Raw genomic sequence first — 14,453 nt, 5'->3', positions numbered from 1 at the left:
GAAATGGAGTTATATAAAATCTGAGTACACAAACTCGGGTAAAAATGTGAGTATAGCCACATCCTAATTAGATCCTTGTTCACTATAAATATTACAGAAGAATCTGAAATGTTCAGGCCCAGCTAATACCTTCCACATTTTGGCTTTACCTATCCAGTTAAAGGTTTTTGTGTGGCCAATAAAGGAATAATAAACCTCTTTCTTAAATTCTCTGGCTGCCTTTTAGTTATCCTAGGCTAGTAAAACGTTAAATAGTAGATTTTTAGAAGGATATGTCTACTGCATCACCATTAAGTGCAGTGATGATTGTTATCCATATGCAGACAGAATAATTTTATGGAAGCCAAGCAAAGGTTTTGCAAAGGAAATGTGTGCAATGCATTTATTCATTATTAACTACAATGATTGCTAATTAACATTCTTTTTAGGAATCAACCACAGACTGAACCATTAGCAAATTGGTTTTGCCCAACAGCCCAAGCTAAATGTGTGTGTTAGGACTTGTGAGGTAATCAAGACAAGAACAACAATCAAGAATACTAGCCCTATATTGTAAGGTTTCCGTAACAGAATCATGCATGTCTCAAAGTACTTCTCCCACCCCTCACTTTTATTCTCCCCAAATCCTGGGACTCTTCTGATGGCTTCTGCCATCCCTTCTCCTTCAGACTCAAATATGGTTTATTAAAAAAAAATGGCGGCACACTCGGTTGCTGCGGCTTTTCACTCTCTGGTTTGGTGTGTGTGTTTGGTGATATATGTGTCTGAGTCTTGATGCATGGAGGAGGTTTACAGCAGACAAGAACTAATATGCTGTGGACTACAGTCTGCTAGAGCAATTATTGTGTTGGATTTTCAGAGGACTCACAGTATTCCCGAGGAGATAGCAAGACCACCAGGACCTCCATGAATTGTAATGGGATCATTTAAACAGTGCAGGCAGCCGTAGAGAGAGAAGGAGGAGGAGGGGCTGCAGAGCAGGAGTTTTAACTCGCTTAAAAAGACAGCCACACAAACCATCATTGCCAAGTATCTTTCTCTCAAATGCTCGGTCACTCCTCAATAAAATGGATGAGATTAATCTGATGGCAGCAAGCAATCACATGATAAAGGATTGCTGTGTGATAGTTATTACAGGCTTCACTCAGCTATTCCCGATGCTTCACTACAACTGGCATGTCGTACTATCCACCAACAAGACCATAATAAGGACTCTGGTAAGACTAAAGGAGGTGGACTTTGTTTATAAGTTCATGATAACTGGTGCACCAACAGCCGTGCTATAAACAGATACTGCTCTCCTGATTTAGAGGTGATGACAGTCATGTGCAGACCCTTCTATCTACCTAGAGAACTGACAGTGGTGATTTTTACAGCTGTTTACATACCTCCTGATGCAAATATTAGTACTGCACTTGCATATTTGCATATTACAATAAATAAACAACTTAAGGCTTATCCTGATGGGGCTCATATAATAACTGGTGATTTTAATAAGGCATGCTTAAAGATTGTATTTCCTGAATTTATTCAGTATGTGACGTGCCACTAGGGGAAACATCATGTGTATTCTAATGTAAAGCATGCATATAAAGCAGTGTCTCTTCCACATCTGGGACTTTCAGATCATTTATCACTGTTCCTTATACCAGCATACACCCCCCACTCAGAAGGAAAACTAAGCCTGAAATCAAACTCATCAAGATCTGGCCGGAGGGAGCACTTGATCAGCTGCAGGATTGTTTCTCAAATACTAATTGGAATTTATTTGAACAAGAGGATTTGGAGGAATATACAAAAACTGTACTGTTTTACATCTTGGCCTGTGTGGATACGGTTACTGTGAATAAGCACATATGGATTTTTCCAAACCAGATTCCCTGGATGAACAAGGACATGCAATTACTTCTCAAGACCCGTGATATGGCATTCAGGTCTGAGGACAGGGTTTGGTATAACAAGGCAAGAGCGGAACTGAGGCAGGGCATCAAGGAGACAAAAAAGGACTATAAAAGGAAGATTGAGGACTACTGCACAAATAATGATCCACAACGGGCTTGGCAGGGAATTAAACACATCACTAATTACAGGGGCAGCAACCCCATATCGATCAATAAGGATGCATCACTGGCAGATGAATTAAACTGCTTCTTTGCCCGATTCAAACTGAATAGGTCTTCGAACACACTGCCTCTACAAACCACCGGTACTCAACTGTTCACAGTACAAGAGTATGATGTGAAGCAGGTGCTTAGAGCAGTGAATGTAAAGAAGGCCGCTGGCCCTGACGGGGTACCTGGGAAAATACTCAAAGCATGTGCTGACCAGCTCACAGGTGTGTTTACAAATATTTTTAATCTTTCTCTTACACAAGCCATTGTTCCATCTTGTCTCAAAACTTCCATTATTATTCCAGTTCCCAAAAAGCCCTCTCCTGATACTTAAATGACTATAGACCAGCAGCTCTCACACCCATAATTATGAAGTGTTTTGAAAGACTGGTCTTAAAATATATACAGGATTGCCTCCCATTGACCCTTGACCCATACCAGTTTGTCTATTGGAATAACATCCACAGAGGATGCTATTGCCATGGCTCTCCACGTTGCACTGGACCATCTGGAGCATAGTGGGAGCTATGTAAGGATGCTTTTCGTTGATTACAGCTCAGCTTTTAATACCATCATTCCGGATATACTGATTAAGAAGTTGCTAGAAATGGGCCTCTCCTCTCACATCTGCTGTTGGATAAGGGACTTTCTTACTAAGAGACTCCAAACTGTTAGAATTGGCAGCTATTTTTCCTCCACTCTTGCTCTCAGCACTGGCTCTCCACAGGGTTGTGTGCTGAGCCCCATTTTGTATTCACTCTATACCTACGACTGCACTCCCTCTTGTCCCACTAACTATAATAAAATTTGCAGACGACACCATGTTGGTGGAACTCATATCAGGAGAAGACAAGATGGCCTATAGGTCAGAGGTTCTCAGACTGGTCTTGTGGTGCAAGAGTCATAACCTCGCCCTGAACATCAAAAAGACCAAAGAATTGATTATAGACTTCAGACGTTGCAAAGCAGAGCCTCTCCCACTATATATCAATGGAGATTGTGTGGAAAGTGTTCATAGTTTTAAATTTCTAGGAACTCATATTTCTGACAACCTTACTTGGTCAGTCCACACGATGGCCACTGCAAAGAAGGCCCAACAGCGCCTGCACTTTCTGAGGCTGCTGAAAAAGAGTGGTCTGGATGAGAAGTTGCTGATTACTTTTTACCGTTCTACCATCGAGAGCATTTTGGCATACTGTGTAATGGTGTGGTATGCTGGATGCTCTGTAGTGGATAAGAAGATGCTCCAGAGAGTTATAAACACAGCACAAAAAAATCATCGGTTGCTCTCTTTCTTTGGAAGAGATTGAGAAGACCAGACTCCTTTCTAGAGCACTAAAAATCGCCACAGACCATTCTCATTCTGGACATTCATATTTTGAACTGTTACCATCAGGGAGGCGTTATAGGTGTCTTAAAATGAGGACTAATAGACTGGGAAACAGTTTCTTTTCCAAGGCAATAATTGTCTTGAATCAAACAATGCATATGTGATTTAGCCCTATGTATATAGTGGCATTTTAAAACTATCTAACCTACTATATGTTTTAGATAGGTTATAGACTAGGTTTTTAATTATTATTTAATTATTTTAATTTTTAAATACTCTGTAGTGTGATTGTGATGTGGTGTTTGGGACACTGTGCTGGTATTCTATTCTATTCTAAACTGTTCTAAACTGTTGTCTAGGCTGAAGCTCTTGTGTCTCCCACATATTACAGTCTCTTATCAGACAATGAATCAAAAATTGGGTGCTTGTGTTTTAGCCCAATGGCAGAAGCATACAATCTGAAGGCTATAGAAAGTTTTGCAAAATATGTGAAGGGCTGCATTCTAGGAGTACGTGAATGGAACCTGAACTGGTTCCGAGTTTGAACAATTATTTTATTGCCCAAGCTTTTGCAAGGCTTAAAGCACCAAATAAGTCCCTATTGAAGCAAAGCCAAACCCTTCAGCTAGCTGAAATTCCTGCTATCCATTTAGAAGGAGTTTTGGGTGCCACAGAAGATATACTGATCGAGAATATACATCCCTGAGTGTACAGGTTACAGCTCCCCACCCCACCTAGCCTAATATGTTGTGCAGACAACTAATGTAAATTGTTAATGATTCACTGTCTGTATCTGGAAGCATGGTTAACAGGGTTTTTTTTTAAACCTGATGTTGTACTTTGCTTTGAAATGTACTGGCTTTCAGTTTATTTCTATTAAACTCCTTAAAAAATAAAATCAGACATATTTATCCCAGTGCTTGTTTGCTCACTGTAGAAGGTACATGGATTTTGGCTACCCAAGGGAACGATCATTGGCATAAGCATACATTTCTAAAATGAAATGAAATAAAACAGTGCCATTTGCAAAGTTCACTTTAGGGATGGGGTGGTGGTAGATCCATCAGGTCAAAGGTTACTTAATCTATGAGGAAATGAAGAATATTTATTTATTTTAAAATATAGTACATGACATGTATCTCTCCAGAGGCATTTTGTTTTTACACTTGGCATTACAATCTATTTCAGCTGACTAAAATAGATTTCATTTGCTCTTATATTGTTAAGTGAATGTAAAGCCTTCTGTAAATGACAAAATCGAGATATTAAAAGCCAAATGAGTCTGAAAAACAGACACCCTACAATTGAATAAAGTAGGAAAAATGTTTACTTAGGGGAAATTACTTGAAGTCACAATCCTTCTGTAACCTTTGCAAAGGCATGCTGTTTTTATTATGGATTTTTTCTAAAAATCTTTTCTTATTATGTTAAATAAATTATGAACTGGAGTAAGATTTGCACTTTTGTCAGAGAATTTATTTCAGGGTCCCAGAAGGGCCCAGGTGCCACCTACTCTGATACCACACTTATGTGTATTACTGTGATCTACCCACATTGTCCTAACGAATCCAGTATGGGGACAGGTTATGCATTTTGACTGAATTTGATACACATAGCTGCAGAATCTTCTTTTAGGGAGTAGTTGTGAGTAGAAGACTATCTTGGAGAAAAGATACAGAGAAACATAATTAAGCAAGCCATACACACATGGACCTGATAATGGACGAAGCATGTATTGGGATGGGGTATGTATTGGTCACATGACATCCACAAGTGTTAGTGTGTGTGCTATCCCCACAACAAAAGGATACTGACAACTTTCCAAAATAAACTACTAATTTAATAATAAAGCTGGCTGGTATGTTGGCAGCTTTGGAGATCAGACAAGATTTCTTGCCATTTTGCTGGTGAGCAGGTTAGGAAAAATGCCTAGCCCATTGCACAAAATTGTATGATAGCACTGGAAGTCTAAGACAGCCCCTTGAGGCCAGCATTAGGTTCCTATGGTCCACAGTATGGGCATGCTAAATATAACACAATCTTGCCAAATATGTTCTATAGCAACTGGTATTCAGTGCATTCTTATAGTCAGCTAAATAAATGGACACGACCAATAGCCATTGGTCCTTTCTGTTTTAAAAGCAACCCATAGAAATAAACTGTGTCCTGTTACTTTGAATCCATAGGACATTAAGATGATTTATAGACCATGCACTCTTTTTTGCTTTGATCTCCATGATAATTGATTGTAATACATTATATCAATTGTTATTTTGCCCTATTCTGTGCAGCACTTTATTATAAATACATAAAAATTACTTACAACTATCTTCATGTTGTTTCCTTCAATAACTTGTAGAATTAGGCAGAAAATTCTGCATAATATCCATTTTTAAGTCGCATTGACCAATATTGATAATATTCCCAGTATAATTGCATATTAGATTCTCTAAAAGCAGTTTTTAAAAATATTGTACTTTATTAAAGAAACACATACATACAGAATAACAGATATTAACATTTAAAAGTAATTTTAAAATATATTAAAATATACTATCAATTACATTAAATTACAAATTTAGACCAGTTTAAAAATGTGATTTCCTAAAAGATTGTGAAAACTTTATGCTAGTACTCATCATTTTCTTTGAAATGCTTCAACTTGAATATGTCAAGATTTCTTGATTTAGAATACTTGAATATATTAAGATAAATAAGTTATATAGACAAGAATTCTTAAATATAGAATGTTTTGATACCTAGATAATAACTAAAAAGTTATATACTTGTATTCAGCTGACAAATTCTGGCAAAGTCTGATTAGTTTCAACAGTTAAACCCCCATGCACAATTATGTGTCTTTTCATTTGAAGGCTTCCTTTTTTATAATATTGAAGATACTAAAATTGATTGTAATAGTTATCAATTGTTTTACTCTATGTCTCTTCTGGACTTCACATAGTAAATAAAGCTACTACAATATTTACTCAATAGTTTGAAACAATATAATGGCCTGTTTTATAAAGTAAGTAATGTTTGTGTAAGTAATAATTTCAATACCTAAGTCTGTGCATTGTAGTTACAGATTCTTAACATTTTTCATTCAAACATTTTAAAAAACAGTCTTAAGAATATAAAGTATTCATTTCCAAATATTTTTCTTATGCAATATAGACATAGTGACATAACACAAATACTACAGTAATATGTTTCCATCAACCCTCCTCAAATCCTCTTAGAGAGATGGTACTAGTTGTTCTCAAGATAGATCGGTGTCCTTTCTTTAGGATACTTAACAAATTAAGACACTTATGGTCCTTCAAATTTTGTTCGACATTGGCTCCTAATCTCAATTTATAGCAAACCTTGCCGCTGTCTTTCAAATTCTATGGTCCTCAATTTATGCTTTCTGACTAACTTATTTTGAAATAACTGGACAGTTCATGGAGCATTGATTCTATGTAAGCACAAAAATGCAGGGAAAAATACAGAATTGTAATCATGAGCACCTAATCTTTAATAAACATGAATATGAAATTTTGTATTTTTATTTGGTAAAACAATACCTCAAATAGCTCCGTGCAGTATAGACCAAAGTGTGTCCAAAGTCCTTTATATATCTAGGATGTGATTTAAAAAAAATACCAGCAATTTTTAACATCTCTATTGATCTAAAAATGAAGAGTTATAGCACCTTCCAAGTACAGTTAAAATTGTATACATCATCTGTTAGTTGTCAAATGATTTTTAAAAATCTTATCTATGAAGCTATCGAGGCAGAATTTACACAAAGCTTCATCTAAATGTGTGTGTAAACATTTCCAGTGAAAGGATGGTAACTTCCCAGGATCTCGAGTAAAGGTCAGGGCCAAAATTGCTGGGGATTGGATTTAGTAAGTAACTTACTAGAGCTATAGAAACCCATTTTCTTATTTTTATTTTTTTCTACAGAGGCATCTCCATTCAACTGAGGCTCTGGGAATTTGTAATACCAAAGATTTCCCCTTTTTTCAAAAGACTAAAGCAACTTCTGCAAGGCATTTAAACACCTGCTGTCCAGTGTTATTGTCCAGATCGAACAATTTCTAAAGATTGGGGAGCCTTGGTTCTTAATAGAGTTATCCAGTTATTTGCCACTGTTTCACTGGGAGTTGGGGGACATAATATTATTATTATTATTCCTCCATCCTAGGCATTCTCAAGGCTATTGAGAACAAAAGAGAGCAGCAAAAAATTTCCTCAGAATCTCCTTTAATGTAAGCTCCTCAGACTACATTTATATCACTGTTTTTGGAGGAGAGCATAGCAAATTTAACTAGTATTCAACCAATGAAGCTGATAGTGTATAATAGATGTTTGCTCATACAAATCATATACTTGTTCATGAGCCATGTTTGAGTTTGGATTCCACCCATTTAAAATAATTGTTTAAGGAGACCATGGATAGTGAATCTGCAGATCCCATCCAATCACTAGTTATAATCCCTGCTGTTTTCTCATGAAGTGTTAGTGTGCTTATATAGTCCAGGCTCATGAGTAAGCATGCTAACAAATACAATTGTGATCACATAATGTGCTCTGCATCCAAAATAAGCCATTCTATTACTTAACATGATGGGTAGTTCTTGTAATATGCTAAATCATGGCTGTATATTCCATAGTGTATTAAGCCACAATGGCAAATCTAGAGTAGATGTGCAAATCTTGTTTATATTAAGTTATATATTTCTCCTTCTGAGAAACTTCCATAAGACATAAAATGATGAGTAGCAATGGCAAAAATACAACTACTACTACTAGTAAATAAAATTCTTTAAAATGCAAAAATCACATTTTTTATTTGAGCCTTTAAGATCTACAACAGTGAATATATTAAAGCTGAAAGATACTGAACAGTATGGAAATTAATACTTTCCATAGAGATCCTATAGTATATACATCTGGGTTTAGCATTCAGCATATCCAAGATATTTACTGCAAGCTACCTGTTCGTTACAGGGTTACCAAGGGTAGGAACAAGAGCAGTAAACATAAATATATATGTACATATAATGGTAGAAACAGCTATGGCTTCTATTAAAATCTTTTAATAGCATGTGTGTATGGGTACAAAAACAAGCTCACTTAAGGCCATTCAAATCAGGCTGAACCTTACTTAATATACCGAGCTGGGTTGTACATTCTTCTTCCTGAATTAGATTGCTATGAACACCTGAAAGCACCTGAATGAATAAGCACCTAAAACAGTACTATTTCAAAAATGCTGTCAGCAGCTCTTCACTAGTATCAGAGATATTTAAAAAAACATGCACAATACCTAACAAAATATGCTCAACCAAAACTACAGTCATATGGATACCTGTCAAGTGGACCCTTATTTGCTAAAAGAATAATCTTTAAAGAGGTAGAAACTACTAAAAGGATGGACTGCATCAGAATAAAAATTTTAAATGTGATAAATTCCTTTTTAAAAACTTTTCACATATATAACACTCTTTCTACATTGTTACCCATCTGAATCCACTTTTTAATATTTTAAAATTCCATTTCAGCTGAATTTAAGGTTTGCCTTTGGTTTGATTTCTAAATGTTTTAGTATAGTCCAGACTAAAATATTAACAATTATATTTTCTATTTCAATGCCTTGTGCTGTATGTTAACTTGCTCATTAAACTGTCTTATCCTCCTATTGTATTGCAGCTATGATTAGTCATTTTCAAAACTTTCCCGTTATAACACATAGCAAGTAACAGCAGAGATCTGGCCTTCACAAGCTGTGATCTTTTGACTGAGGCATCAGCTAGGTTTTCTTTTGTAGGGCAGTGGTGGGATTCAAATTTTTTTACTACCGGTTCTGTGGGCGTGGCTTGGTGGGTGTGGCGGGGGAAGGATACTGTAAAATATCCATTCCCACCCCACTCCTGGGGGAAGGTTACTGCAAAATCCCATTCCCTCCCCACCCGACTAACCTGCTTTCCAACTCCATTCTCCTGTGCAGGGCAACAAAAGAAGACCCAGCCCAACAGCTGGGACTCGGGAGGCAGAGAATACATAGGGGCAGGGCCAGTCAGAGGTGGCATTTGCCGGTTGTCTGAAGTACTCAGAATTTCTGCTACCAGTTCTCCAGAACTGGTCAGAACCTGCTGAATACCACCTCTGAACCAAGGGTAAAAAAAACCAAAATGGGTTGTCTAAGGAATCAAAGTATAAATGTGTAATAAATAGGAAGCTCATTCAGAATCTAAAGCAGCACATACCAAAATACACCCAGATATATCTATATATAAGTATACACATACACACATATACATTTCTTAAAATTATTTTTTCTCATGGTTAACCATTGTCCAATGGATAATGTTTAAAATCCTTTCCTTCAGGCAGAGTATTTCTGTTTTTTAGAGGACTAATTGGCAAGATGGTACAAACCGGCATAGTTAATAAACTGTTTATTATAATCTGAAACAATTGAAGAACCGTAGATTGTTTATCCCATCCCAGAGGATTCCTTCATAGCGGCTATTTCTGAACGTAACAATTTATGTGCTAAAGAAAAGGAATAGAAAGCGAGAGCTCAACATTTCTCATATTTAAATTTCTATTACTTTTTTTTAAAAAAGATTTGATTTTCTGTTGTTTACATTTTGTTAGTGCTTAATAAACATCAAGTTGTCTGGGTTATTTAATTTGCTTAACAATACAGATTACATTCTTAATCTTAACCTTTTTCCTACCACTGGTAAAATAGTCCATGTTTGATAATATAATGTGTCTTCTTTCTGTTTAAACTTCAGCGTCTGTCCATTTCTGCACAAAGTAGTATCTTCTTAATTATCACTTCGTAATTTCTATTACTTTTTAAAGTTATCTTCAGGGGGATTTGTTTCTCTTTTTGTGCATTTTTTGAAACACAGCACTGTATTAACCTTCAAGGCTAGATTTTCCCCTATTTTTTCTTTAAAATGATAGAATTGTCTTAAATTCACTGAATATTAATGAAGAGAGGGTTTGTTTGTTAATGATGTGTACTGATTTGTATTTAAAATACTTGAATGGTGCTTAACAAGAGAAAATTGTTTTGACTTAAGGTGAGGATGAAAGCTACTACACAATACATTTTTTCCTTCAAAATCATTGCCCATAAAACCATAGAGAATATATGCCTTATGTTCTCTAGATTGTTTTCAGCAGCAATTTCAAATGTATCTTTTTCATTGGAATGGTCTTTCTCTGAACCATTCTTTAACTGCCATATATTAAGATGAATTTATTTATTTATAAAATTTAAAGAAATGTGCATGATTGAAGATTTCCAATCTGTTTTGCCAATGAGAACGTTTCAAATTTTGACAGTGTATCATGACTACAATGGCTGTGATGGGGGAACACTGAGTTATAAAAATGACTCTCATTGAAGGAGGAGACATCCACGAGGAAATTATTAATATCCACAAATGGGACTCAAAGTTTAGGCCAATGTTCTCAGACTCAGTAGTCTGTTTCCACCTCAAACTTCTATATCAGTGGTTCCCAACCTTTACCATAGGTCCCATTTAAATGCCTTTTGTGGTCATGAATGATGACCACGGACCCCCAAGACTTAACTCAAGATCTAAATCACAGCATTTCTTCAAGCCTTCTTGTACCCCTTGATGACACAGTGCCCCCACCCAGGTGTCTGTGGACCAAGGTTGAGAACCATTGTTCTATGTTCCAAAGGTGCTTTTTTCAGGAGGCAACTGGACTTCCTTGTTTTTTCCTTTAAAGATGTTTCACTTCTCAACCAAGAACCTTCTTCAGCTCTGATAGGATAGTGGGGAATAGAATGGACAGGATAGTTGAGAATGGCCCTTTGGGACAACCATGACTGAGAATCTCTACATACATTGTTCTATGTTAGTTTTAAAGGACCAAACACACTAGGAAGCTGTTTAGATTGGTTTCTCCTGAATTATCACTAATTTTGAGTCTAATTATGGTAATTTTCCTGTAGAAGTAAGCTGTCTTCTATGTTGTTGCAGTACTTATTTTTGAAACATACATATTTTAGCCTAGTTTGAAAGGCACTTGATATAATAAAATGTCTCTTGAGGTGGTCTTTGGAAAATTGCCTATACATAAATACACACATACACACACACACACACATAAACACCCCCCCACACCCACATTGTGTAAATCAAGATAGAATTCACAGCCAGCATGTATTCTACATTCTGCCTCTGTATATATACATATGTATGTATGTATGTATGTATGTATATATGTATGTATATATGTATGTATATATGTATGTATATATGTGTGTGTGTGTGTGTGTGTGTATGTAGCAAAGAGTTCTTCTGCATGCTTCAATCTTAATTTCATATTTTTCTGGACTCCAACTATTGCATCCTATTAAGATAAAGCTAAAAACAAATTTATCTATATTTTAAGTTCTGAATTTGAATTTCTCATTGTGTTAGTGACATCTGTTTTGACTAAAAGGTGTAGTTTTCTATGTGTCATAGATAACCTGAAAACAAGGGATTGGTTCTAGTAAAGAAAGCTAACCAATAAGGCTTTTGACTTGAATATCACACTTTACTATCATTTATGATTAGATTATATTGTTTGCTATACCAGAATTTGTGATGTTCTGAAAATTAATTCTATATGACCTTGTATAACAATAGGTATGTTAATCTATGAAAACAAAAATTCAGAAGGAAACTGGTAGCACCTTTTCTAGTTAACAAATTTTAGTGAAAAACAAAAGCTTTCAGAAAATTTTCACCAAACTCCATCTATTTTTTTAAAATTTTCATACAAATTTTTTTGTAATTGATTTCCTTGTCATGTAATTATAAACTTCAAAATATTTAAAAGTTATATTAATTAAAGCAAATGTGAATAGTGGTTTTCTGAACATTGCCTTTACTAACACATTATAAAAGCATATCATAATATAGACAAATACAATCTATTTAATTGCTATGGGTTGTAATTTTAGTAGCATTGTTTGCTTTTTGAGCCAAACTCAATAAAAGTAGTGGGCCATATACATTTTTGTGTACATTAGCTTAATAAATAATTCGTGTGTTGCAACCTACTAAGTTTATATTATAAAGAGAGACATAGTTCAAGCAAACAAACCTTGAAAACAAGAACATATCAGATTGGCCATGTGACCATTTAATAATAAATAGTGTTAGGTAATAGTGAAACAAATATTCAGTGGAAAAACTTTAGCATAACAATTCAAATGCCAAAGAAAAGCAAAAATGATATTAATCAGTAAATGCATCATATCTACCTGAATGCAATTTAAAAAAACTAGTGAATGCAATTTAAAAAAACATTGAAAAATTATTTTCACGACACCATTTAGATGACTCTAAAGCCAGGAAGTATGACTTGCTGTTCTTGATCTTAAATGCTTATTTCAATTTGATACTTTTAATGCATTGTCTTGTATGGTCATATGCATATGTATTTCAGTAACCATCACAACAGAAAATTGACAATTCTACTGCTACTTTATGCAGAAGGCATTTTAATCCAGGAGAGGCTTTCATTAGCAGAATGATAATTGTTGTTTTCCCCTTTTCCCTGAAGGCTTCTGTATCACTCCCAAGCTGTTCTGAGGGGGGACTTAATGAACTAGGTTAAATCTGGGGGGAAAGAAAAAAAAGGCCACTATCTTTATTAAGTGATATACTATCTTTTCAACTGTTGTCTGAAGGTTGGTTAATATTTGCTGTGATTACAGACTCTCCATATAATTCATCTATTGAGCATTAACTGTGAATGTTAATGTTCAAAAAATGTGTCCAGTACATCTACCGCAAAGTCATGCAAACTAATTGACCAGTAGAAAATAAATAATCCTTTTGACATAGGTATGTTATTTTAACAAATTAGTTTACATCTTCTCTTTTAGGACATTGATGACATTAGTAGACATTATCTCTAGCTTACCGTATCATCAGGTAAAATAGGTTTTATTTTCATATATAAAATTACCACATTAAAAAAAAAAGTTAACAGAGGATAGCATATACTGGTAGATACAGTGGTGGCATTATGGGGTCATAGTATATTTCATTCCCATAAAAAATATAAAAGATCATGTTCTGTTCTGGTTTTACCAGTTATATGTAACAGGCCTTATATATGCACCAGTTGGATTTAACACCTCTGCCTGCCAATTTCTGTCACTCTCAGCTTGAGAGACCAGTATTGTGCCTTTTACCTTTTTTTTTTTTTTTTTTGCTCATCAAACTGCAGAAATCTGAAGCTGATATTTTGTTTCAGAGCTTCTGTGGGTGAATGATATTTAACAACAGATGGTGTGATGTGTACTTTGGCACCTCTTAATCTCATTAAGAAGACAACATCCTGGCTCTTTTCCTCAGGAAGTATTATATTGGCACGGGAGTATCATCGAATGCCAATGTCTACTAATACTGAAGAGTGGGATGAAACTGTACAATATGACTATCAAAAAATACCAAGGGATAGCTATTATTTTCTAATGGCTACAAAAGTCTTTTCTCAGATCAATTGCACAGAATCTGTTCCACTTCTTCAATAAACAATCTAGTCATCTTGAGAGCTTTGGTTATAGCATAAGTGTTTTGGTAAAAAGGAAAAATAATTTGCATGTTTTTGCCTTCATCTTCTTCAGGTGGATTTTTCATTGTCCTCTCCCGATTTCTGCACACGAGAATATTTTTTGCAGGAAGACTTGAAACAACCAGGAGGCCATGTTATTGGCCATGAGAAACTGCAAGGAATTGAGCCTTGTACATTCTTCTCGAAGAAATTGAATATTGGATACCACCATGCTCGAGACAGAAAGTTAGTCTGTGATGATATTTTCAAGTTCTGTATTAAGAAAAAATTATTAAAATCATGTTTAAATTGCATTAAAAACACAGTTACAGCCATCAAAAATATTATTTTCCTTAAACTGAAAGCACTGTCATTGTATCATCTGTTTTGTTAAAGATTGTTTAACATAATGAACT

General features: G+C 35.3%; 1 protein-coding gene across 3 annotated transcripts in view; it reads right to left on the bottom strand.

Moving 5' to 3' along the window:
- Positions 1–12,594: 12,594 nt before the first annotated feature.
- The window catches only part of SGMS2 (sphingomyelin synthase 2), a 63,985-nt gene continuing 62,126 nt past the window's right edge, over positions 12,595–14,453 (bottom strand). For all 3 annotated transcript variants that reach the window (XM_087962947.1, XM_087962945.1, XM_087962946.1), the window contains exon 7: positions 12,595–14,310. In XM_087962947.1, the coding sequence (XP_087819073.1) occupies positions 14,107–14,310 (204 nt within the window). In that variant the 3' untranslated portion in view covers positions 12,595–14,106. The remainder of the gene's footprint in view (positions 14,311–14,453) is intronic.

The sequence above is a fragment of the Notechis scutatus genome, chromosome 4, assembly GCF_049901735.1.
Source record: "Notechis scutatus isolate UNSWTSFEM ecotype Mainland chromosome 4, rNotScu1.2, whole genome shotgun sequence".
NCBI classification, from domain to species: Eukaryota; Metazoa; Chordata; class Lepidosauria; order Squamata; family Elapidae; genus Notechis; species Notechis scutatus.
This window is presented reverse-complemented; position numbering and strand designations above follow the sequence as displayed.